The following is a 26,139-nucleotide window of genomic DNA, read 5'->3' as shown; positions in this document are numbered from 1 at the left end:
ATAACCCTCTCACATGCTATTTCTCGGCCTATGTTGGAGAGCCACTAGAGAGCAATCGAAAGACCAGCAACTCTCGAATGTACAATTAGAAAGTCAAGATTGCTTGAAAGTAACGTATAGTAGCCCTCGATGTGCATTGAGTTCAATCCTCAATTACTTGAGCACGCTCAAAGGTTCCCGTCTGAGAAGCGTGCTAGGTGTTGATTCTACGGAAAACGAATAAAACCAATGACAAGGTAATGCTTGAACCAGTGAAAAATTCAGTTTTATTCAACTGGCGTTCAACGTTCCAAAATTACGTCCCTTCCGCAGGAATGTAATAGTCTTCCATGAGGTGTCTTCTTACCCCTTCAGACTTGCAGAGGAAAACATGCGACTTTGATTCTCAAGAGTATAAACTATATTATTCTGATGGTAGAAATGACGAGGTCATGGGATAATTGGGTCAAGCAACAACAAGTACACTTTTAAACAGGAGACACATGCTTGCAAGTGAGGTATAGTTGAAAAGCCATCGTAACATCCATCGTATGATATGGCCGACGCTTTTGTTTTCTCTTTTTTTTTCTTAGGACGGTAGTGGCGTGGGAATGTAATTGATATGACGCTGTTGAAGATTATTCCTCGTAGTTTAGCGAAGCTATAGATAAGAGGCATCGCACAGCACCCATCATGAATAGGTACCGTTGTAAGTGACTTGGGCTCAACTGCCTTCAACTATTCTCTCATTATAGTCGTTCTTAGCTTTCCAGCGTCAGCTACATTTCACGACTTCCTGCCATCCAAAATGCATTATATTTTTGTGATGATGCGATACTTCAAGTACTCGGCATGCCGTTAGACCTTTAAAGTGTACGTGACATCGTAGCTGTTCTTTTATCTGGCGAGAGGACAGCTCCTTACCTTTCATGTTTAATGCAACCGTATCGCGTCTTAAAGAGAGCAATCACAATCAAGAAGTAGGGAGGTTAACGATAAGTGTAGAATGTCCTGGCTCCGCCTACACTGAGGGAGAAGATGGGCGCAATAAAACGGTATACATGGAAATTTGTGTATCGGTGTCCACTGCTCAAATGCCACGATGACTTCTTGCGCAGAAACTATTGTTCACCGCTAATAAATATGAAAAAAATAAACGCAGTTCGTCGCATGAGCCGAGAGTCACCTTCAGGGTCTCGGCTTAAGGATATCTGCGTCCAGTAAGGGTTTGTCAACCAACTTGACAAAACGATTCGCAGGCGCCCCTTCCGTCTCGAAGAGTAGCAGCCGATTCTCTTCTGGGTGGGGTTTGATGTACGGGGCCGGCACGTAGAGCGTCACCTGCACATGCGCGTGAGACTTATGACTATTTGGTGGTGTTAGCACGAAAAAAGTAGCCAACGCTTGCCACGCGCAAGGCTGCATCATGTGACAATGTTGGTTAGTCGCTGTCAAGTGGCACGCAGGTTCTCTCACAAAAAAAAAAGAAATTTTCGCAAATTTCTGTTCCTTAGTCCTCTTTGCAACTACCAACGCGGTAACCTTTAGCAGCTTAGAGTTTTACATTTTGGAAGCCATCTAGAAAGCAGCGAATGGTGCCAGATGACATTAGCCATAGTGAACCAACTAGGTCAACTATGCGTTTTGGTCTCGTTCACCTTGAAGGACTCCATGTCTATGTCCTGTCCATTTAATCGTAACGACCGCTTTGTCACAAAAGCTAAATTAGTTTTTTTTTCCTTTCTCTGTTCCTGAATTTTTATTCTGAGCATTGTAATGAGATTTTCTAACAAGGCTCCCAAATATCTAGAAGCTTGCGTCATCTGATCAGTTTCACAGCGAAGATGTACATGACTAGCCGATTCGTCCGTCCGTCCGCCTGTCGCCTGCACGCCGAAAACTCCACCAACGCAGCCTCAAGCGTATGCGCGAAAAGAAAAATACAGAGAGAGAGAGAGACGCGCGATTGGCTGCGCCAGCAGTCACGTCGTTGCTCTTCTTCGCAGCCGAGCGCGCGCAGCAGTTTCTCTTTGGCTCCGAAATGGGTAGGCCACGTGTCATACGTACTCCTGAGGAGCAGGCAGCTTTCGATCAGCAACTTCAGCACCTCTCAGCTAGAGCATCTCTCTCTCTAGTTGTGCCGATGGTGCTGCCCGGGCAGAATAGGCTCCTGCAGCCGAGCGCAAGCAGTAATAGCGTACCGAGGATCCGGTAGCCTACCAAGCCGTCGTTTAACACCGGTGCCACACGTTTCAGCTGCGCTGATTAATCATCTGTACGGAGTGCTTGGGTGGTGGTTCTTCTTATGCGGTTGAACATTTTTCTATAAGGACAGGCGTAATAGCAGTGATGCTATTGTTTAATGCCTTGTTTTCTTAATTCAAGGACGTGTCTGTGATTCCTTTACCTGCAGTGAACACTTTGTTGCTACCCATGATTGATTTATAACACTATTGCTTACGCATACTGTTTAGTGAACTACATTGCTGAGCTATATTGCCGCGGAATACGGATTATTTTTCGATTTGTTTCCCATTGTTACTGTGACATAGTGAATCCATGTTCGAAATCCTTTGCGCGTCATTGTAAACACCATTATGTACAGGGTCTGTCCTGAGAGTAATGTCAGTAAGGCCATTAGAAATCATTTATTGAATTTATCGTTACAATGAAGTGTGTAAATATCTTCAAAATACTCTCCTTCTGCGTCGATACATCGGCTCCAGTGAGATTTCCAGCTCTCGAATGCGTTGCGGTAGTCTTCCTCCGGAATGGCCTTTAATGCTGCGGTGCAAACTGCTTTGATCCTGTCCACTGTTTCAAAATGCTTGCCTTTCAGGGGTTTTTTGAGGTGTGGAAACAGAAAGAAGTCGGGGGGAGTCAAATCCGGGTTGTACAGGGTTGGGGGATCGTTGACACCCCTGCTTTATCCAGGCAATTGGTGACGATGAAGGCACTTTGGGTCGGCGCGTTATCGTGGTGCAACTTCCAGTTGTCTGCGATATCCGGCCGCATGCGTTGAACTCTGCGTTTCACTCTTTTTAGGATTTCCACATAAAATTTGGAGTTCACATTGGTTTCAGGTTCTACAAACTCGTAATGAACCAGTCCGTGGATGTAAAAAATGACGATGAGCATGATCTTGATCTTTGATTTGCTCATCTTGGCTTCCTTCTGGCGAGGAGGTCAGTGCGTGTGCCCCTCTGATGATTAAGCTTTTTGGTCTCCGGTTCGTATCCAAATAGCCAAGTCTCGTCACCTGTAATGACGTCCAGAAGTTTTCGATCACGTTTGCACATGTCGAGCTTTTCTTGGCACGTTTCAATGCGGTGTGACTTTTGGTCGTCAGTGAGCACTTATGGAACCATTTTTGCTCGCACCTTCCGCATGCCGATATTCTTTGTAATGATTTCATGAACTTGAGGTTTCGGAATGTTTAACATGTCGTCCATTAAACGAACAGTTAATCGTTGGTCAGGGTTCAGCAGTTCCCTCACTCGCGTCACATCTTCATCCGTGGTCGTCGTGGATGGGCGTCCGGCGCGGTCTTCGTCGTCGACCTCTTCCCGGCCTTCCAAAAAGGCCTTCTGCCTCTGAAACACTTGCCGATCTGACAGGGCGTGTTCTTTGCGAGCAGTCTCGAGCATAGTAACAGTTCCCGCAGCGGTATTGCCAAGTTTCACGCAGAACTTGATCGCAATGCTTCGCTCTAACGAGCGCTGCATTTTCACTTGCACAAGAATGAAGAACAACTCTCACAGACAGGCCCGTCCTACACTCTCTGATGCTCGGAGCATACTGAGAGATTGATCCTTGCTTAGCTGGGTTCGCCCCCCCCCCCCCCCCCCACCAGTTTCAAGCGGTTAGACCACGCTCCGACGTATAGTCGCGTCACAGTAAATTCACTGGCATTACTTTCAGGACAGACCCTGTATGTCATTTTGAAAATCATGTGCTGCAATTGCACGTGTTATTACAGACGCCAAGCTGTGCCTTTCCTTTAGGCCTTGAGAAACACCTTTCCTTCAACCTGCCTCGGCTTCCTGTGTGTTCTGTGAACCGAAGCAAAGAGTTCATTACTTTTTCGAGAAACAAAACGACACACGTTCATTTTTAGCACTGGCTAAGAGTCACTTCAGCAAGTACTTCATTAAGAATTATACGTGATACGATGACTAGCTATTCAGGGGTGCATAACCTCAACCGCAATGATCAATATTAACAGATGCAGTTACCTGTGGCCCAGCAGCAGGCCAGTAGCGGCCGAGATTGAAACCGTTGATGAAGGCAAAGCCCTTGATCCATCCTGACGGGTCCAGGAACGTGTCGGCAGGATTCTGTCCTTCTTTCAGGGTGAACGTCCCGTGGAAGAAACCGGGAACGCTTCCGTCTCCCTGTCTTCTGACTATACGTAGGATCTCGCCGATGTCTCGATTCGTGTTGATGGGAACTGCCTCAGTAGTCCAGTTCTTGAGTACATAACTACCCAGGTGGACCTCGGTGAGACCCTGCACGAGCACTGTTCCATTTGGCACATGTTCCATTTGGTACACGAATTCTACAGGCAGCAAAGCAGCGTCGCGCTTGGCATTGATTCTCAACTCCGGATATAGGGACTGTTTCGTTTTCGGACTGCAGCTGCGATCATATATTTGAAGTATTATTTTTTCTCGGAATCTATTCTTTATTATAATATATTTATCTGAGCGCCTGACCCTGCTGATATATTCACGGCCAACATGAATAGCCAGTAGTTCATGTTCCTAAGTTTATTACACTTCTTTTGGACTCCCTCATACCTATCAAACGCATGGGCTGCTTACGCTACTTAGCCGGCGGATGCTTTGGAGTTGTTTTCGCTGCATATAAATGTTCTTAAGCGCGTAGTTAGAGTTCTTTAACTACGCGGTTACAGTTCTTTTGATATCTCATTTCAATGGATACGAAGCCATTGTGGTACCCTTGGAAGGAAGGAAGGAAGGAAGGAAAAAAGTGGAGAAGGAAAGGTACGGAGGTTAACCAGTTTAGCTTAACCGGTTTGCTACCCTGCACATGGGAGAGGGATGGGGGAGATTAAAGATGGGGAAGGGGGAAAGGGAGAGAGAGCACATGGCACAGAACACACGCATGGTGGCATAGACAAGGCAGCTCGGCCGTCAAACAAAGAAGACCGCTGCGCCCCCATTCTTCTGTTAAGGATCGACGCTGCGTGGCAACTTTGCATTCTAGCACACACGCTCTCCTTAGCGGAGTGGAAAACCGCACATACATGGCGCACCACACTGCACTGACCAAACCCTTCGCTGCAACTCACACCACCGGCCGGACCGCATGCACTGACAAAAAGCCTATCTTTTCTGTCGACTGTGGCTGGCAGCTGCCTTCGCGAACATTTATTCAGCGCTAATTGGAATGGCTGCCAGTCCTGCATGTGATGTTCGCGCATACGAGAACATTTACCACTGATTCGGTGCTCAATTTGAAGCGCACAGACAATCTACGTGTAAAGCTTTCAGGAAACTAGATGAACGTCCTCTGAGGCAACAGACAGTACTAGAACGCAGTACCCACGAATCATCGGCTCATAAGGTACTGTAGGCACTTTTGTGCTTTCCGAGAACGTCTGGTTGGTACGAGAGGCTTTGACTCTAGTACTTTCTATGCACGTCTCTCTCTCTCTCTCTCTCTCTCTCTCTCTCTCTCTCTCTCTCTCTCTCTCTCCATTCTGTCTGATCCCCTTTTCTCCCCCAGCGTAGAGAAGAGAACCGTACCGGACTCTTGGAAGATTAACATCTTTGCCTTCCTCATTTTCCTTTCTCTCTCCCTAGTTACGCATCTTTCAATTATACTTTCACGGTCGGCAGGTACCGCGGTTTCACATCTGACAACACGACGACAACGAACCTTTCCTATTATTCTTTCAAAATTGTCATTGTTGCCTGAAGGCCAAAAAATTCAGTGGTTTGGCATTACGTTGAAGCCCAATCTCGGAACGCTGCCATGATAACGAATGCCATCGGCGGTGCTGCCGGAGTCGCACGTCAATGGTGCAAGGATGAATCCGAACGAAAGCTGCTCGAATCTGTCCACGACCAAGGAAGGAAATGATTAGATGGACTGAGCTTGGCGCTTACTTTTCGTTCCGTTCAGACAAATGCATGCACCAGGGAATGATGTGCCCTGCAGAAACGGTGATGCAGCGGAATCCAGTATACGCTGGCCTGGGCCGGGATGAGGTCAAACTATTCCAAGATGTTTCACATTATCCAAGCTCTGACCCCGGCAAAGCCGATTGAGCAGACCGCGACGGCGCGTCTTATTGACCTAGTCGCTTTTGCAGTGGAACGCCTAGCGCGTCTTTGGAGAGGTAGCCTTTCACACGCGTCAGTACCGCGACTGCATAACGATGGCGGCGCTAGCGGCTACGGTGTGAATGAGCGTCGAGCGTTGTTATCGCGGTAAAATACGTTGATATTAAAGTAATGAAAATTTTGAACGAGCGCTCATGAAATGTTGAAGTGGCTATAGGTTAGTGGGAGACCCCAGACACCCATGTAAACTTTACCGAGTAGAAACACTTAAGTATTTCTAGCCGTGTGTTCACGCGGAGCAACTTGTGCCGCTAGACATAGAGTTTCCTACAAAAATTACGAGAGGGAACTCTGGCGCTGCAGTCGTTGTCCTGCCATGGGAATGATGGGACGGACATGGATTTGTCTGATCTTCGTGCTTGTGGATCCAGACGTTCTTGTGGCTTTGTACATTACGCTATATAAATCTTATTGTCGTATATTTCAGCGCAATCTGTATTCTTCGAAGTGCAAAAGACGCTGTGAACGCGTACATATGCTATTAATTGCAACGATTGAGCATGCCCAGGTGGCCAAATCGAAATGCGCCAAGCGTCTCAAGGCACTGGCGTGCCCGCAATAAATTCATAAGGGCGTTTCATTCGTTGTCGATACATGCGTCCGTGGCTTAACGGTTTCGATATCGCGCTTCCCTGCTAGAGTCCCTGCGTTCGAATCCTGCCGTCGGGCAACTTCAGTTATGTTTATTTAATCATTTATTACGCAATACACTGTTGAAAATGACGAGTTTACAAAGTCCCAAAGCCGTTTGAAGCCAAAAGGACGAAGTTTAGGCAAATCCATGTACTTCCCACAATTCCCATGCTGGGACAACCGCTCCCATTGCAGCTCCCGTAGACACTAGCGCCAGTGTTCCCTCTAGTAATTTTTGTAGGAAACTCTATGCCGGTAGAGGCACCAGCCTCGGAGATCCCCTTCTGGTAATAACAGGCTGTGCTGTATGTTTCGGAGGCGATGTTGCAGCTTGCCATACGAAGTTGTGCGCTGCTTTACGACCATTCCAATGAAAGGTTCGTCTCCTAAACCAGTTCTTTTTCTTTAAACGGCTGTGTTCTATAATGTATCTTAATTTGCAGCTAGAGAACCTGCTTTAGCCGACTTTCCGCATTTCAGAAAACGTGGTAATCAGATATAAACAGCTATTAATACTCTTTCTGGATGGTGCGATACTAGGTAGAGCGGTGGTGTCATGGTCGACTGTGAAATCAACTTTGCGTGACATCCTCGCCGATAAAAAGAGCTTCGCCATGTACGCACCTTCATGTCGTGGTTTATGATGCCATAGCACTCCCTTCCCATGTTCTCCACGAGAATGGAGAGGCTGTCTCCTTTCTTCACAGGAATCTTTTCATATATCTTCGGCATCCCATAACTGACCATATGATTGTAAAAAATGAATTGCTTGTCTCCGACGCGAACGTAGGCCCGATCGTTTAGCTTCGGCAGGAAAAGCCATGCTGTACCCTGGGTGTCCACGTTGACTGTAGTTCTATATACCAGAAAGCCATAGTCGTGTCTCATTGCCTCGAACGTCAACGGGTCGACTGACTGCTTTTGTTCGAGCCACTCTTTGCTGCGGAAGTGGTTCATCACTTCTTCCAGGGAAAGATGTTCGCCGACAGGAACGGGGCCCACGTTCAGCTTGGTCGCGTTTTGGGGCATCTCGCCGCTGGGCACGTGACCCAGGTAGCTGGTCGCCAGATGGCGTATGTCGTAGTAGATGGGCCTCAGGTCGCCGTCTTCGGCGACTGGCGCTCCGTAGTCGTAGCTGGTCGTGAGGGGGTAAGAATTGGCTTTCGCCGACTTGAAGCCGAAGTTGGTGCCGCCTACGAACATGTAGAAGGTCACGGACGCGTTGTGGGCCATCATGACCTTGAGAGGGTCGAGAATGCGTTCCTTCCTCTTGCTGTAGTGCGACCAACCCCAGTGGTCCATCCAACCCGTGTAGAATTCGGGGACGACCATGGGGGCCGGCTTCGGGTTCGCGCGCTTCATGACACCGAACACTCTGGCCACATTGTAGTTCGACGGGATGTTACCGGCCACGAGAATGTCGTGCACCCAATCGCAGGAGTAGTAAAACATGACCGGGAAGTCGGTGCGGAAGTACACGACGTCCTTGCCCATGTGAGTCTCCATGATGGTTAGGAGGTGTTTCATGTAACTTAGGTCGCACAAGAAGTAGTGGCCGTACTCATTCTCAACTTGCACGGCGAAGATCGGGCCGCCGTTCCGGTACAGGTGTGGTACCAGCATGGGCAGCAGCTTCGCGAACCAGCGGTCCACTGCCTCTAGAAAGCTCGCGTGGCTGCTTCGATATAGCATATTGGGGTTTTCTCTGAGTAGCCAGTACGGGAGTCCTCCGTTGTCGCGCTCCCCGCAGATGTACGGGCCCGGGCGGGCTATGGCCAGGAGACCTTGTTCTTTGATCTCCTCCAGGAAGGCCATCAGATCGTACTCGTCGCGGAAGTTGTGCACTCCCTTCTCCGGCTCGTGTCCGCTCCACTCGATGTAGAAGGCGACCGCGTTGAGGCCGGCCATCTTGATCTTGTAGAGTCGGTCCTTCCAGTATGCCCTGGGAACCCTAAAGTAGTGCATTTCACCCGCCAGGAAGCGAAACGGCTGACCGTCTTTCAGGAATATCGCGCGCGTGTGGTCAACGACAAGCGACCGACCTTCGGAACGTTGGATCACGTGGTTGAGCAAGAAGTTGGCGCAGACGCAAAGCAGGGCCGCGCGGACATCTCCCCGACGTGTCCTTCCTGTGGCGCGGGAGTGCGAGGGCTGTTCACACATTGCCGTCTCAACTGAATTATCGGGTATTAACACTGCGCAGCCGAAATTCTGCATCGCTTTAGCGCGTCATCACTGCACAGTAATCTTGCTGGAGCTTTACCGCGGCGGACTTCTGCCTTCACCGCTGAGCATAGCATTAGGTCACAGATATTGAAATCGGATCAAGTGCTTTTACGGGGTTACGTCACGGGGCATACGTCACGAGGTATAAACATGCCCCATCTACATCTCCGCCAGCATAAACTGGAGCACAAAACAACATTTACATCTTAGTGTTTCCTGTGAAAGCGTAACCTTGTTCAAGGCAAACAAGGGAGCGTTCGGTTGAGGGAGAAAACATCTGCTGCAAGTTCGCGGTAAATGTGCTCCTATTCATGGTATTTTTCTCGTTACTTGGCCGCGCTGCGCGGCGTAGGTACGCGGAATGTAGGAGGCTTGGGCTCTTCAGGCCATCTTGTACGATCAATTGGCAGTAGCCGCCAACCTTTTGCAGGCTCCCTTGATGAGGTATTGTGTGTGGCGAGCTCAGAGACACACGTTCGAGGAAATGTCGCTGCTGGGTTTCCTTGTTGGACATTTTTACGTAACAACCTGCAGGGCTCGCTCGGCTGCGACATCGCGAGGAAGTGAATAAAAATTAATCGCGCTTACTTACTGCAGCGCTATGTTGCCCATGGGTCCATCGCATGACCACATTCTTTAACAGGGCATCATTTGACAGATACAATTTATATAAAAATGCACTGGTCCTAACTTCTTCTGTTTTGTCAGTTGTTCTAATGGAAATTCTTATTGCTACTAGGCTTTTTCTTTTAGCTTTGCTTTTTCTGTAATATTTTATTACCACCAACTTTTTGCGTGTAATGGTCGCGAGCGTAAAGAACAAATTTCTCAAACCTTGCTATAAGTAACCGTTGCAAGTGCTACATTGCTATGAGAAGAGAATGTTTTCACTTCGCTTGATTTCTTTAAAGAGCTTATTCAATGTGTATTAGATTGGGGGTTGATAATGAATTATTAAAAACATGGATTCGCCATAACGCTTACTTTATTGCGTCAAACTGTCAGCTGCAGATTACACTGCGTGACTACTTGGTTCGGTGGATGATGTTTCGACCCGTGAATAAAATAGTTTTGTTTAGTAATAACAGCATACGTTACAGTGTGATATATATCAAAACGTTTATATAAAAGAAAAAAAAATGCAGAACGCGAGTGGGTGGAGCCCTTAGTCCAGGGCCCCACTGGCTCGAGCGGTCCGCCGTGCTTGGTCGAGAAGCGCTAGTTGCATCTCCCGATCCTCGCTGGCGAGCCAAGTCTCCCACTGCTCCCTTCCGGAAAGTTTGCCGGCTATTTTTGGTGTATTAATTTTGGGTGGCCTGTTCTGGCAGTCCCACGTAATGTGGGCGAGAGTTGGCCGGCCTCCGCACCAAGGACAGCGAGCGCTGTACAGCGTTGGGTGAATGGCATTTTTCAAATAAAGGTTTGGAAATGTGTGCGTCTGTATTCGGCGCCGGTCAGTGTGAACTATACTTGTCCAGTAAAGCGACCGTTTATACGAACTGCACGGGCTTCCTAAGCACTGGTAGGTGCTGCATTAAAGGTATCTTTGTTCTATATAGCGCTTAGTCGAAGCATGCGGTATCAACGTTTATAGATCTGTAAACGTTCTGCGGCGTGACCATGCGAAGTCGTACTGCGGCGTTAGCCCGTTCTCTCTTTCTTTTTGGAGAAAGAGGATGATAACCGAATATTTTTTCGGTTGTGTTCGTTTCTTTCTTTACGACGCACTCACAGGTATTGCTGTAACTTTGTCCTCAAAAATAGCCATCGCATTCCTTTTATGCGATCCCTCTCGGATATTATGGCTTTACAGGGCGAAAAGGCAATGCCGAAGCACATAACTTATATATGTATCATGCTGGTTCACCAACCGCAGTGATCGATGTGTTGAGCAGCGCCATCGGCTTCACGCAGGAGGCTAGCGTAGACATATAGGGATTTCAAGCCTACTAGACTTGAAATGCGTGAGAACGATGCCGGTGCATCACAAATATTTGATAGCGCCTGCCGCTTAGATGTTTCGTGATCGCCTTAGGTTGGCCCTGCACGAGCGTGCCCTCTTGTGTTTCATGTTTTTAGTCCCTACGCCAGGCGATCAGATAGAGAGCAAATTTACCATTTCATGCAGGCAATACAGAGACGCCGGTTCTCTTCGTTGGAATAAAACGGATATAGACGAAATAGTTCGCAACACAAACACACACCGCGGCTGATAATGCTCGTCACGTGTTTGCGCCCCCAAGAGATATTGCCGCTTACTGTTGTTACCGATGCACTGAAAGGCTTCCCTGACTACCTTATATGAACGGAAATTGCGTGAATCTCGCAAAGTACGAGTTAAAACATCTCGAAATCGTTCAGCATGCGCCCAACAGCAGTATTTTCAAGCAGCGCCGCGCCGGATCACACAAGGCAGAGAGGAGAAAAGGCTCGCCGCGCGCCCTTTCCTCCTCGCCCGACGGAGCGGTCTATGGGCAACCAGCGCTGAAGCTTCGCGTGCCGACAGCAGCGCCGTAACACACAGCCTAGCGAGCGGTAGACACAGTTTCCAGTAGCACACGCAGTGATTTCGTGTCAGCAAATTCACGGATTGTCTTGAGTCACACTTTTCACGGCTCCTCAAACGGCAGGGAACCGACGTGCTAGGACGTAGCAGCGCATGCGCTCTACGCAGCGCGCATGGCCATGGACAGAACTTGGCTGGCCGCATCGGGCTAGACAAACATTGATACAGGCGCACGTTTCTTATCGCTAAATATGTCGTGCCATCTTCGTAGCCTCCCTATCGGACGGTTTCAGCATATTTTAGTAACGCATGAAAAATGCCGTAGCGCCTCCTGGCCAGCGCTGGTTCCCCATAGGTATTATAGCATTATAGTCGCTCTTAGCTTTCCATCATGAGCTTCATTTTACGACTTCGTACCATCCAAAATGCATCATGGTTTCTTTGATTTGTATTTTCTCTCTTTTCTTTTTTTGCTAATCTTTATTCACACGCTCCGCTGGCAGCAATGCATGCACTATAGGTGTCGCTCGCTGGCTTTGTCACTTACCTCGGCTTTCCTCTCGCTAGCGTCGACCTGGTTGCCGGCCTGCCTTTGCTCTTACTCTAGCAAAGATGGATGAACAGGCGGAACAGAAAAGATGGATGCTTACTGGCAGGGCCCCGTTACCGCTCGGCTGACTTGCTAGTTAACAATTACCAATTACCCGACTTGAACGTTGCAAAGTATCGCTTGTGTTTCGAGCGACGCCACCGTGGTGGGCTCTGGATTGATTGCGGCTATACTTGGCCTTCCTTAACGTGCACTTAACGAGCGTTCTTCCTGCGTTTCCTACAGTTCTAAGCACGACCGCTGCGGTCGAGAGTCGACCCCTGGCCTAGCGCTCAGCCGCGTGACGGCGCATCTTGTCTTTCGCCGTAGCGACGGCTGTGATGACGCGAGACTGTAGTTTCTGGACATGCCATTACTCATGCAAAGTCTTCGTGGCATCGCAGCAGTTGTTTGATCTGGCAGGAGGACAGCGACTTGCTGTTCGAGCTTAATGCAAGCATACCACGTGACAGGGAGGGAGACAGCAATGAAGTAGGGAGGTTAACTATAAATGAATATGGTCTTGGCTCTGCGTTCCCTCTGGCAAAGTTGTGTGCAATGAAACGGCACACCCACCGTGGTTGCTCAGTGGCTATGGTGTTGGGCTGCTGAGCACGAGGTCGCGGGATCGAATCCCGGCCACGGCGGCCGCATTTCGATGGGGGCGAAATGCGAAAACACCCGTGTGCTTAGATTTAGGTGCACGTTAAAGAACCCCAGGTGGTCAAAATTTCCGGAGTCCTCCACTACGGCGTGCCTCATAATCAGAAAGTGGTTTTGGCACGTAAAACCCCAAATATTATTAATGAAACGGTACAGGGAGATGTGTATCAACGTCTGCTGGCCAAATGCTACGATGACTTCTTGCGCAGCAACCTTTGTTCATCACAAATAAATAAGAGATAAAAGAGAGAACGCAGTTTGTCGCATGAACCGAAAGTCGCCTTCAGGGCCTCGGGTGCGCGATGTCGGCGTCCAGCAAGGGTTTGTCGACCAGCATGACGGTGCGGTTCACAGGCGCTCCTTCCGTCTCGAATAGCAGCAGCCGGTTCTCTTCTGGGTGTGGTCTCAGGTACAGAGCCGGCACGTAGAGTGTCACCTGCGCATGCGCGGGAGACGTGTGCGCTACTTAAATCATTCGGTGCGGTTAGCACGAAAAAGTAGCAAAAGCTTGCGTCGCGTATTGCTGGATCAAGTGAATCTAGTGGCGATATTAAGTTGCTCGGCGTCGAGTGGCGCGCAGATTCTGTCATTAAAAAAATGGTATTATCACCAATTCGTGGCGCTTGTTGCTCTTTGCAACTCTCAACGTCATAGTGTTTATCAGTTTAGGGCTTTATATTTTGTAAACAATCTAGAACGCAGCGAACGGTGATAGAAAACATATGTCGTAATGAACCAGCCAGCTCAGCAATACGTTTTTGCCAGCCCAACCTTGAAGCACTCCATGTCTATGTCCTGTCTATTTAATTGTAAGGACCAGTTTGTCACAAAAAGCTAAATTCGTTATTCTTTCCTTCCATTTTCCTCAGTTTGTATTCTGAGCATTGTAATTAGATATTCTAACAAGGTTCCCAAGTATCTAGAAGCTTGCGCGAAGTGCTCAGTTTTTCTATAATAATCTATGCGTTTAAACGGTTTTCTCTAAGGAAAGGCGTATTAGCAGTGATGTTGCCTTTAATGCCTTCGTTTTTTACTCAGTGACCTTGTTATGATTCTTTTACCTGCAATGAACGCTTTGCTGCTACCCATGACTGATTTCTACATTTATTCTATACGCATACTGTAGAATAAAAAAACATTAGGGAAGCATGTTGAAGCTGAATAGACATTATTTTTCGATCTGTTTGCTATTGGTACACTGTGACATAGTGAAAATATGTACGAATTCCTTCTCGTGTCGTTGTAAACGTCATTATGCATGTAATTTTGTCAATCATATGCCGCAGTTGCGCGTGTATTAATTACCGAGGCGAGGTTCGGCCTTTTCCTCAGACGTTGCATAACACCTATAGCTCAACTTACCTAGCTTTGCAGTTTATTGTTAACCGAAACAAAACGTTTTTCTTCTGTATAATGTACTAAACGACACACGGTGATCTTGAGCACTGGCTAAGAATCGCTTTAACAACTACTTCATTGAGAGCTATACGTGATTCGATGAGTACCTATTGAAGGGTACGTAACCTAAACCGCGATGATCAGTATCAACAGATGCAGTTACCTGTGGTCCCGTAGGAGGCCAATAACGGCCCAGGTTGAAACCATTGATGAAGGCAAAGCCCTTGATCCATCCTGACGGGTTCAGGAACGTGTCGCCTGGATTCTGCCCTTCTTTCAGGGTGAATGTCCCGTGGAAGAAACCGGGAACGCTTCCGTTTCCCTGTCTTCTGACTATTCGTAGGATCTCGCTGATGTCTCGGTTCTTGTTGATGGGAACTGCCTCAATAGTCCAGTTCTTAAGTACAATTCCGCCCAGGTAGGCCTGGGTGAGCCCCTGCGAGATCCATAGTCCGTTTGGTGTATGAAGGCAACATGCTGTGGCACTGTGTGATACTTGGCATCTATTTCCTACCGACGATATAGGGTATGTATCCTTGTAAAATTACAGCTACGATCGTAGTGTTTATGCATTGTTTTTCTCAGATTCTAGCCTTCTTTATAATCATTTTAGCCGGGAGTCTGATCCCGGAGATGTAGTCACAGCCAACATATATCGCGATTTGTTCATGTTTGTAAAGGCTGTTACACTCGTTTTAGACTCAGATGTACCGAAGCGCGTGTACTGCTTACACGATTTGCCCAGCTGACGCTTTGAAATTGGTTTCGCTGCATATTTATGTTCTTAAACGCGTAGTTACTGTTCTCTCAATTATAGCTCCACGGTCGGCAGCTCGTGTGGTTTTATATCTGACAGCACGACAAAAACGAACCTTTCCGGTTATTGTTTCAAAGTCGTCATTGTTGCCTGAAGGCCAAAAATTGAGTGGTTTTACATTAAGCTGAAGCCCAATCTGAGAACGCTGGCATGATAACTAGTGCCGTCGGTGGTGTTGTCGGAGTCGCACGTTGTCAGGATTGGGGGCTCAATCCCTTCGTCCGTGGTCCTTTGCCAAGATTGGAGTACGGCATGAATTCGAAGGTAGCTGGCCCATGCCGTCGTCCAACTTATTTACGCTGAGATCGTTGATGAAGTGAAGAACTGCTTCTCATCGAGAACGAGGAAAAAGGGGTTTATTTACAGAAAATTAACTCAGTCTAACATGACTGTTTGAGAAAAATAGTATTAGTCCAACAGGACTGCATGAGAGAAGTGAACCAGTCTAACATGACTGCTCAAGAGAAGTGTGTCCAACAATCGCACAACCACAGTTTTTATACACTCGATCCGCCCGTCCACGACGCGGCGGCTGTTCATTTACACATCACCAACTCGCAGCTGCTCTGAAGACCAGTTTACAGACACAAAGGCACACACATTCCGAAGCCCAAGCGACGGTGTTGAAGGTGGTGCCGTTCCGGAAAATCGACGTTGTCGATCGCGCGTCGCACATTGTTCCGAGCCACTCCAAACCTTGAGAAGCACAAAAATAAGTCTTCCCGCGGTAGCTTCTCCAGGCGTGTCAAATCAGCCCCGCGTTGAGGAACTCTGGAATCATTGTCCACACACCGAATTCGTCCCGTCACCATGTCGAAGGGGCTGGAGGAAGGCGGCGGGTTCCAGCGCAAAGGTCGCTTCTTTGAACGCCTCGCAGCTGCAGCACGGAGAGGTGGAGAGCGGGAGGTGCGCGTCTTGCACCCCTTGTCGTAATCGGGTGGCAAGGTGACAATCTTGTTGTGCAACCCGCCGTTCTTTACAGCGCCTCCATGGCCCCAAAAGTCTCGACTGTCTAGCGCTGACAACCGCTAGGCAGGAAGAGAACGGCTGCTGGTCAGGGGGGGATTGATGTCTTGGCTCGCAGCGACCACTTGTGCATTGATGTCACCGCCCCAAAACATCCAACAAGGACAGGCAACTGCAAAATGAACCCCACAACACGGCTCTGCGCCGAGATGACGTGCATTGGCTCCCACTTTAGACTCGCTAGGCTTCAAAAAAAACAACAACAACATAAGTGCAGAAACAAAAAAAAAATGCTGCATTTCACTATGCCAATTTCTAAAGCAAATTCCTGCTGACAAATTCAGCAATCATGGAGGGAATCCTGCTAAATGAGAGGGGATCTTCTTCGCTTAATAAAATTAACACTAGTAACCCTAAAATTTAGGCGGGACCCTCAAACGCAGAATTCAAATTAGCCTGCTCAAACCATCCGCATTGCTATGCAACTTTCCCTTCTTATATCTAACGGAGAAGTTGTACTCTTGGAGAGTGAGGCTCCATCGGAGCAAGCGGCCGTTTTTGTGTGACATTTGATTGAGCCACGTCAGAGGACAGTGGTCGGTCTCGAAGATGAACTTCGCTCCGTACAAATAACACGACAACTTCTGGGCGGCCCAAACCAAACAAGCGCATTCCTTCTCTGAAGCGCTGTAGGCTTCCTCTCTTACATTTAGTTTACGGCTGGCGTAGAGGATAGGATGCTCCTCGTTATCGTCGCCGACTTGACTAAGTACCACGCCCATACCTCTGTCGCTTGCGTCGCATTGAACTATGAATTCCTTAGTGTAGTCTGGCGCGCGAAGCACAGGGCGAGAAACCAATAGCGTTTTCAAACTTTGGAAAGCGTTCTCTTTGTCCTTATCCCAGAGTACGGTACTCGGTGCTCCCTTTCGGAGGGCGTCTGTTAATGGACTTGCCAATTGCGAGTAATTCGGAATGTACCGTTGATAGTACCCCACAAGTCCCAAAAATGAACGAACGTCCGTTTTCGTGCGCGGCTGAGAAAAATCTCTAATCGTAGCTATTTTCAGCTCAGCCGGCCGTCTCATGCCCTGACCAACAACATGGCCCAGATAAGTAACCTGCGAACAACCAAACCTACACTTTTCCGCTTTCATCGTTAAGCCGGCTTCCCTCAACCGTGAGAACACCTGTTTGAGGTGCGATACGTGTTGTTCCCAGCTGTCCGAAAAAATGGCTACATCATCAAGATAAGGTAAGGCGAACTCCTGCAAGTCTTTTAGGACAATATCCATTAACTTAGAGAAGCTAAACGGCGCGTTCTTCAGCCCGAAGCTGAGTGCGAGAGGGCGAAAAGTGCCCACAGGCGAGATGAATGCAGCATAGCGGCTGGCACTTTCTGAAAGGGGAACTTGCCAGTACCCCCGCACGAGATCTATAGTTGAAATGTATTTAGCAGCGCTAACTCTTTCAATTCGTTCCTCAATGTTGGGTATCGGGTACAGCTGATCCCTAGTGATCGCATTTAACTTCCTGTAGTCAACACACGGACGAGGGTCCTTGTTAGGGGTTTCTACGAGTATTAGCGGTGACGTGTAGTCACTCTCAGCGGGCTCAATAACTCCCAACTCTAGCATGCGCTGTATCTCTGCCTCCATAATCTCTCTCTGTCTTGGAGACACCCTGTAAGGTTTTGATCTTACTGGTTCGGTAGAGGTCAGCTCAATTTCATGCGTTATCAGTTCGGTTCTACCCGGCCGATCGCTGAATCTGTCGAGATATTCCCCTAACACCCCTTTTAGCTCATCTAGCTGCTCGGGTCTTAGAGCATGCGAGCTTACCGAGTGTTCTACTACTTCTTCTAGGCCGATTTCAGAGTTGGAGGTTGCCCTATACTCCTTAAACTTGGTACCGATGTCATCCGGCTCTTTGACAGTATAGTTAACGACTCCGCTCCGCTCTACATACGGCTTCATCAAATTACAGTGATATATCCTCACTTCCTTCCTGCGACCGGGCATTCTCAAAGCATAGTTAGTTTCTGAAAGTTTGTGCAACACTTTAACGGGCCCGTCCCAGTGAACTTCAAGCTTGTTCTTTCTTGAAGGTTTGAGGATCATTACCTGGTCTCCGGCGTTAAACGTACGAAGCCTCGCATTCTTGTCATAATAGAATTTGGCGTTCTTTTGAGCTAGTGCCATGTTCTTTCCGACTAGTTCTTGGGTTGCGCTTAGCCGCTCCAGTAAATTTAGCACGTATTCAACCACGGTTGGACTCTCCCCTCTTTCCTCCCACATCTCTCTTAACATTCTCAGTGGAGACCGGAGTGTCCTCCCATACACTAGTTCTGCTGGTGAGAACCCTGTCGCTTCATGTGGAACCGTTCGCAAAGCAAACAAAGTTGCCGGCAGACAGTTCTCCCAGTCCTCCTTGTGCTCGTAACAGAGCGCACGCAAAACTCGCTTAAGCACCGAATGCCACCTCTCTACACTGTTCGACTGAGGGTGATAGACAGAACTGTGTATTAACTTTACCCCGCACTTTTGCAAGAATGTGGAAGTCAGTGCGCTCGTGAATACTGACCCTTGATCTGCCTGAATTTCGGCTGGAAACCCAACTCGTGCAAACACTGTCAAAAGCGCGTCTACTACTTCAGTGGAGCTGAGCTCTTTCAAAGGGATTGCTTCTGGAAACTTGGTGGCCGGACACAGCATGGTAAACAAGTACCTGTAGCCTGATTTTGTTTTTGGAAGAGGCCCTACCGTGTCTATTACAAGTCGTCTGAAAGGCTCTGTTATTAAGGGCACTACCTTCAGTGGAGCTTTCCAAGTCTCTCCTGGTTTACCAGAACGCTGGCAGGCGTCGCATGATCTTACAAAGTTTTCTACATCTTTGAAACAGCCAGGCCAGTAGTATTCCATAAGCAATCTTTCCTTTGATTTGTTTATGCCTAGGTGGCCGGACCACCCATTTCCATGACAAAGACTCAAAAGGTCCTCCCTATACTTAGTAGGTATGACTAACTGATCTAAAATCTTACCCTTTCGATCTCTGTAATGCCGATACAACAATCCTCCTCTCTCATGTATCGTTACGTTGCGCCTAGCAATGCCTTCTTTAGCTGTGTCACGTAATTTAGCTAAGCTCTCATCATTCTTTTGCTCAGCTGCCAGTGACTCTCTATCCACGCGTAAGAGTTGATCAAAGTTCTTTGAGGCCGGTGATAACAACGACCCTGTCTCGCTTGGGAGCGCGTCTGCATGCTCTTCCTGCAGGCTAGAACTCTGACACTCTAGTGCTACGCTCTCATTGAGCTGGTCGACTGGCAGGCTCTCCTCAACTGTTCTTTTGTCCCTCGGGCCTAGCTCGGATTCGGGTATTGAAGCTATCCCCTTTTCTGCTTCAGCTGGAGGAGCTTGAGCATTTTCAGCCGAAAGCGCCGCGATCTTACGAGCTTGGCCTCGGGTCAATGCCTGTACTATGCCCTCTCCCAGTTTGAGCCCTCTGTCACGCAGTAACTGATTCGAACGATTCGAAAAGATGTAGGGATACTGCAGTGACAAAAATTTGGAAACTGCAGCCTCAGTCTCTAGCTCCCCGAATGGTCCACTGATTTTGACTTTGGCCATGGGCAGACACACGCTGTGTTCTTCTACAACCTGTTTTATCCATGCTACTTCTCCGGTGAAGTCCTCTACCATCACGTAAGACGGATGGACAATGTCCAGCGTGGCGGCACTGTCTCTTAGCACTCGGCATGGTTTTCCATTAACTTGCAGGTCGTGGAGATATGGACTTAAAAGTTCCATATTCTCATCCTTTTCCTCCACGTAGGAAAAAACTACGCTTGGCTTCTCGCAGTTTACAGCTATATGTCCCAGTTTGTGGCATTTGTAACAGCGAATTGGTCTGACAGATTCGAATTTTCTTTTCTGTTCTTTTTGTGCGGTTTCTCCGTTAACTTTCTCCTCGCTCTTTTCTGCGGGCTTTTCCGCCATGTCTACAGGCTCGGATCGTCTAGCTTGCGCACCCTTTTTGAACGGAAATGGCTTCCGCGGTCCATTTCGACCGTCCCAGTTTCCCTCCTCGGCGTTCAACTTTCTACGGGTTGCGTACTCTTCGGCTAATTCAGCCGCCCTTTCCACAGTGTTTACATTACCTCTATCTTGCACCCACAGTTTCACAGCTTGGGGAATGGTTTTGTAAAACTGCTCTAGACACATGCATTCAATGATCATGTCTCTGCTGTCGTACGCTTCCGCGCTTTTAAGCCACTCGACTAGGTTGGCCTTTAAGCTATATGCAAACTCCGGATAGCCCTCGCTATCTTTCTTGCCTGTGCTCCTAAACCTTTGCCGAAAAGCTTCGGCTGAAAGGCGGTATTTCTTCAGGAGACTAGCCTTAACTTTCGCATAATCATATGCATCCTGCACACTTAGTCTGGCGATTACTTCCGCCGCCTCACACGGCAACATAGACAGCAACCGCTGTGGCCATGTACTCGGGCCGAAGTTCATCTTCTCGCAAGTCCTTTCAAAATTGTTTAGGAACAAGCCTATGTCGGTCCCGACCTCAAATGGCTTTAATAGCCTGTCCATGCGGTACGATTCTGCCTCACTTGATCGACCCAGAGCTCCTTCACTTCCTTGAGACAACTCCAAACGTCTGTTTTCAAGTTCAAGTTGCATTTTTGTTATCTCGCGATCTTTATCGCGTTCCTCTCTCTCTCTATCCCGTTCCTCTCTCTCTCGTTTTTCTCTGTCCCGTTCTTCTCTTTCTTTTTCCCGTTTCTCTCTCTTTTTGAGAAGTTCCAATCCCATTTCAATATCTTGCTCACTGGCCTGATTGGAAATTAGCTCCAATAATTCCGATTTGAGCATTTCCTTGCGTACATTTAGGCCCAGTTCCTCACCAACAATCAACAACTCGTCTCTCAGCAATGTCCTTAACTCCATGACTGCTGCTTTACTGCCTTGATTCTGCTCTCTAAATCTAGCTAGTAAAACACAACCTAGCTAACACACAACAATCTAGCTTCCCTACTGTTCTAAACAGAACAACCACAAAATGAAGCCTAGAGAGTCAAAGCAAAAACCAAGCACTCACCGCAGATACAGCACCATGTCGCAAAGTCCATCTCACCGCTGTCAGCCAGTTGTCAGGATTGGGGGCTCAATCCCTTCGTCCGTGGTCCTTTGCCAAGATTGGAGTACGGCATGAATTCGAAGGTAGCTGGCCCATGCCGTCGTCCAACTTATTTACGCTGAGATCGTTGATGAAGTGAAGAACTGCTTCTCATCGAGAACGAGGAAAAAGGGGTTTATTTACAGAAAATTAACTCAGTCTAACATGACTGTTTGAGAAAAATAGTATTAGTCCAACAGGACTGCATGAGAGAAGTGAACCAGTCTAACATGACTGCTCAAGAGAAGTGTGTCCAACAATCGCACAACCACAGTTTTTATACACTCGATCCGCCCGTCCACGACGCGGCGGCTGTTCATTTACACATCACCAACTCGCAGCTGCTCTGAAGACCAGTTTACAGACACAAAGGCACACACATTCCGAAGCCCAAGCGACGGTGTTGAAGGTGGTGCCGTTCCGGAAAATCGACGTTGTCGATCGCGCGTCGCACATTGTTCCGAGCCACTCCAAACCTTGAGAAGCACAAAAATAAGTCTTCCCGCGGTAGCTTCTCCAGGCGTGTCAAATCAGCCCCGCGTTGAGGAACTCTGGAATCATTGTCCACACACCGAATTCGTCCCGTCACCATGTCGAAGGGGCTGGAGGAAGGCGGCGGGTTCCAGCGCAAAGGTCGCTTCTTTGAACGCCTCGCAGCTGCAGCACGGAGAGGTGGAGAGCGGGAGGTGCGCGTCTTGCACCCCTTGTCGTAATCGGGTGGCAAGGTGACAATCTTGTTGTGCAACCCGCCGTTCTTTACAACGTCAATGGTACAAGGATGAAGCCGAACGAAAGGTTTTCGAGTCTATCCATGACCAAGGAAATGATTACACAGACTAAGCTTGGCGTTTACGTTTCGTTCCGTTCAGACAAATGTATGCACCAGGGAATGATGTGCCCTGCAGGAACGATGGTGCAGCGGAATCCAGTACGCTGGCCTCGGCCGGGATGAGGTGAAGAGGAGGAGGAGACAAAGGAGAGGAAAGACAGGGAGGTTAGCCAGTGTAAGTAGCGGCTGGCTACCCTGTGCTGGGGAAAGATGTAAAGGGAATAAAAGGAGAAAGAAGAAGAGGAAAAAAAAGTGGAAAAAAAATTCACACAGTAACGCGAAACTACGCGCCACAGCGTTCAAAGGCGGTCGCACAATTCGCATGTCCCCAAAAACTTTAACAAAGCCCTTAATGCCTTGAGTGCCGAAGCCCGTCTGGACCAATGTCCTAGAGCTGTTTCCTCTTAAAAGGGGGGATTGTCCAGTTTTGCGAGAGCGGTCACGAGCACTTTTCGTCGCACTTTGTAACGGCGAGAGTCACAAAGAAGGTGTTCTATCACCTCCTCGCAGCAGCAGGTGTCACAAGTAGGGCTGTCGGCCATTCCAATGCGGAATAAATAGGGGTTCGTGAATGCCACGCCGAGCCGCAGGTGGCACAGAAGTGTTGCTTGGGATAAGGAGGGATGAGGTGAAACTACTCCAAGCTGTTATACGTTATCCCAGCTATGACCCCGGCAAAGCCGATTGAGTGGACTGCGACGGCGCGTCTAATTGACTTCGTCGCTTTTGCAGTCGAACGTGCAGCGCGTCCTTGGAGGCGTAGCCTTTCACGCGAGTCAGTACCGCGACTGCGGAACCATAGCGGTGCCAGCGGCTACGGCGTGAATGCGCGTAGAGCATTGTTATCGTGATCAAATACGCTCATATTGAAGTAATGAAAATTTCGAAAGAGTGCTCATGGAATCTTGAACTGTCTAGGGGTTAGTGGAAGAACGCAGACATCCAAGTAAAAGTTATCGCCAGAAACACTTCAGGCATTTCTAGCCGCGTTCCCAGTTCCCGCGTTCCCCTCCGGGATCCCCTTTTGAGATTAATGCGCTGTGCTGCGGCTTTCGGTTTCGATATTGCAGCTTGCTGTACGAATTTTTGGGGTGCTTTACGACCGTTCCAATTAAAGGCGCGTTTCGTAAACCCAGTTTTTTGTTTACCCGGCTTGCTACAATATTATAGCGAAAGCTGTATGGGACTAACCTTCTGTAGTTAATTATCTTCTTTTATTTTTCTTGGCGTCCGGCAAGAGAAATGGACTTAGCGATCCCTGACAAACCCATACGGGTGCAGTGCGATGGCGCAGATGTCAAAATGTGGAACAGATTAGAACGCTCGCCGTGAACAATAGCGTGGCGTCAAGGTTATCGCAGTATATAAGCAGGAGAGGTATCGGCGATAAAAACACCTGCGTTATGGATGGGGCGGACACGTACGGTTCGTGCACCCGAAGAACAACATGCGTACGAGGAGCGCCGGAGGGAACAGCAAACAGAATGTGAACGGCGCCGGCGCGAAAGGACCACCGACGAAGAACGTTCCCACGATGCTGAACGAAAACGAGAATCGCGAGCCCGGGCACCTCCGAACGAGCAACAACGCCAAACTCGAAACGCAAAACATGACAACCATTCCACTCTGTGAGGATGGAGTAGCAGCGAAAGCACTTTGCTTTTCGTTTGAGAGCCTTGACTGTCGTCAGCTTTCGCTGCCATTCCATCTTCTCAGAGTGGAATGGTCGTAATTTTTTGTCTTAATTTGCAGCTAGAGAACCTCCTTTCGCCACGTTTGCGCATTTCAGAAAAGTGGTAATTAAGCACGAACACCTATTAATATTCTTTCGATGTGGACAGCGCGAAAGTATGATGGTTCACACTGAAATTAAATATGCATGCCATGCTCGCCGATAAAGGGAACGCTCCGTGTACGCACCTTCATGTCGTGGTTTATGATGCCATAGCACTCCCTTCCCATGTTCTCCACGAGAATGGATAGGTTGTCTCCTTGTTTCACAGGAATCGTGTCCATTAACTTCACAGTTCCATAACTGACGGCATGATTGTAAAAGACGAATTGTTTGCCTCCGGTGCGAACGTAAGCCCGGTCGCGTAGCGCTGGCAGATAAAGAAGTGCTGTACCCAGGGTGAACACTTTGACTGTAGTCCTATAAATCAGGAAGCCATAGTCGTGTCTCATCGCCTCGAACGTCAACAGGTCGACTGACTGCTTTTGTTCGAGCCACCCCTTGCTGCGGAAGTGGTCCATCACTTCTTCCAGAGAAATGTGTTCGTCGAGGCGAATGGCGCCCACGTTGAGCTTGGTCTGGTTTTGGGGCATGTCCCCACTGGGCACGTGACCCAGGTAGTTGGTCGTCAGGTTCCGTATGTCGTAGTAGATGGACCTCATGTCGCCGTCCTCAGCGACTGGCGCTCCGTAGTCGTAGCTGGTCGTGAGGGGGAAAGTATTACCTTTCGCCGACTTGAACCCGAAATTGGTGCCACCTACGAACATGTAGAAGGTCACGGACGCGTTGTGGGTCGTCATGACCTTGAAACGGTCGAGGACGGCGTCCTTCTGCTTGCTGTTGTGCGAATAACCCCAATAGTCCATCCAACCCGTGTAGAACTCGATGACGACCATGGGGGCCGGCTTTGGATTTACGCCTTTCATGACACCGAACACGGTGGCCACATTGTAGCTCGACGGGATGTTACCGGCCACGAGTATGTCGCGCACCTTGTCGCAAGCGTAGAAAGACGCGAACGGAAAGTCGGTACGGTAGTAGACGACGTCCTTGCCCATGTGAGACTCCATGACAGTCAGCAGGTGTTCCATGTAGGCTAGGTCGCACTTGCCGTAGTGGCCGTACTCATTCTCGACTTGCACGGCGAAGATAGGACCGCCGTTTCGGTAGAGGTGTGGTACCAGCATGGGCAGGAGCTTGGCGAACCACCGGTCCACTGCCGCTATGAAGTGCTTATCCATGGTTCGATATGTCATCTTGGGTTGATCTCTGAGCAGCCAGTACGGGAATCCTCCGTTGTCCCGCTCCCCGCAGATGTACGGGCCCGGGCGGGCTATGGCCAGGAGGCCTTGGTCCTTGATCTCCTTCAGGAAGGCATCCAGATCGTATTCGTCGAGGAAGTTGTGCACTCCGGGCTCCGGCTCGTGTCCGCTCCACTCGATGTAGAAGGCGACCGTGTTGAGGCCGGCCATCTTGATCTTGTAGAGTCGGTCCTTCCAGTATGGCCTCGGAACCCTAAAGTAGTGCATTTCTCCCGCCACGAAGCGAAATGGCTCACCATCTTTTAGGAATATCGCGCGCGTGTGGTCCACGACAAGCGACCGACCTTCGGAACATTGGGTCACGTGGTTGAGCAAGAAGTTGGCGCAGACGCAAAGCAGGGCCGCGCGAACATCTCCCGACATGTCTTTGCTCTGGCGCGTGGGGGTGTGCGATGTTAACACGTTACCGTCTCAACTGAATTATCGGATAGTAAAACTTGGCAGCCGAAATTCGCCATTGCGGTAGTGCGTCATCACTGCACAGTAATTTTGTTGAAGCTTTACCTCGGCGGACTTCGGTCTTCACTACTGAACACAGCATAACGTCACATATATCGGAATAAGATCAAGTGCAATTACGTGCATGCGTCACGGGGAATGAGCATGCCCCGTCTACGCCTCTACCGCAATAAATTGGAGTAAGGAAGAACATTTACGACTTCGTGTTGTTTCCTATCAATGTAACCTTCTTCAAAGGAAACACGGCAGCGTTCGACTGACGGAGAAAACACCTGTTGTAAGTTGGCGCAGCACCTGTTCATATTGATTGCATTGATCTCGTTACTTGGTCGCATTGCGCGGCATATATATGCGGCTTGGGCTCTTCATGACATCCTATACAATCAATTGGCATTAACGACCTCGTATTGTAGGCTCCCTTGATGACGTATTGTGTGGGGCGAGCTCTGAGACACACGTTCGAAA

General features: G+C 48.7%; 3 protein-coding genes across 3 annotated transcripts in view; 1 reads left to right on the top strand and 2 right to left on the bottom strand.

The window, feature by feature from the left end:
- Nucleotides 1-26,139, top strand: part of LOC139049761 (latrophilin Cirl-like) — a 1,359,947-nt gene that overhangs the window by 635,115 nt on the left and 698,693 nt on the right. The gene's annotated exons all lie outside the window — the stretch shown is intronic.
- On the bottom strand, nt 247-9,368 carry LOC139049544 (beta-galactosidase-like). Its single transcript, XM_070525090.1, has 3 exons — nt 7,608-9,368; nt 4,215-4,487; nt 247-1,320 (listed from the first exon to the last, which is right to left on the bottom strand). Exons 1-3 carry the CDS (start codon nt 9,198-9,200, stop codon nt 1,168-1,170), a joined length of 2,019 nt encoding a protein of 672 aa, XP_070381191.1. The 5' UTR covers nt 9,201-9,368; the 3' UTR covers nt 247-1,167.
- On the bottom strand, nt 13,080-25,894 carry LOC135917301 (beta-galactosidase-1-like protein). Its single transcript, XM_065450857.1, has 3 exons — nt 24,082-25,894; nt 14,529-14,801; nt 13,080-13,403 (listed from the first exon to the last, which is right to left on the bottom strand). Exons 1-3 carry the CDS (start codon nt 25,576-25,578, stop codon nt 13,251-13,253), a joined length of 1,923 nt encoding a protein of 640 aa, XP_065306929.1. The 5' UTR covers nt 25,579-25,894; the 3' UTR covers nt 13,080-13,250.

The sequence above is a fragment of the Dermacentor albipictus genome, chromosome 9 (genome assembly GCF_038994185.2).
Source record: "Dermacentor albipictus isolate Rhodes 1998 colony chromosome 9, USDA_Dalb.pri_finalv2, whole genome shotgun sequence".
In the NCBI taxonomy this organism is placed as follows: Eukaryota; Metazoa; Arthropoda; class Arachnida; order Ixodida; family Ixodidae; genus Dermacentor; species Dermacentor albipictus.
The sequence above is the reverse complement of the archived record's forward strand: the minus strand, read 5'-3'. Positions and strand labels throughout refer to the sequence as shown.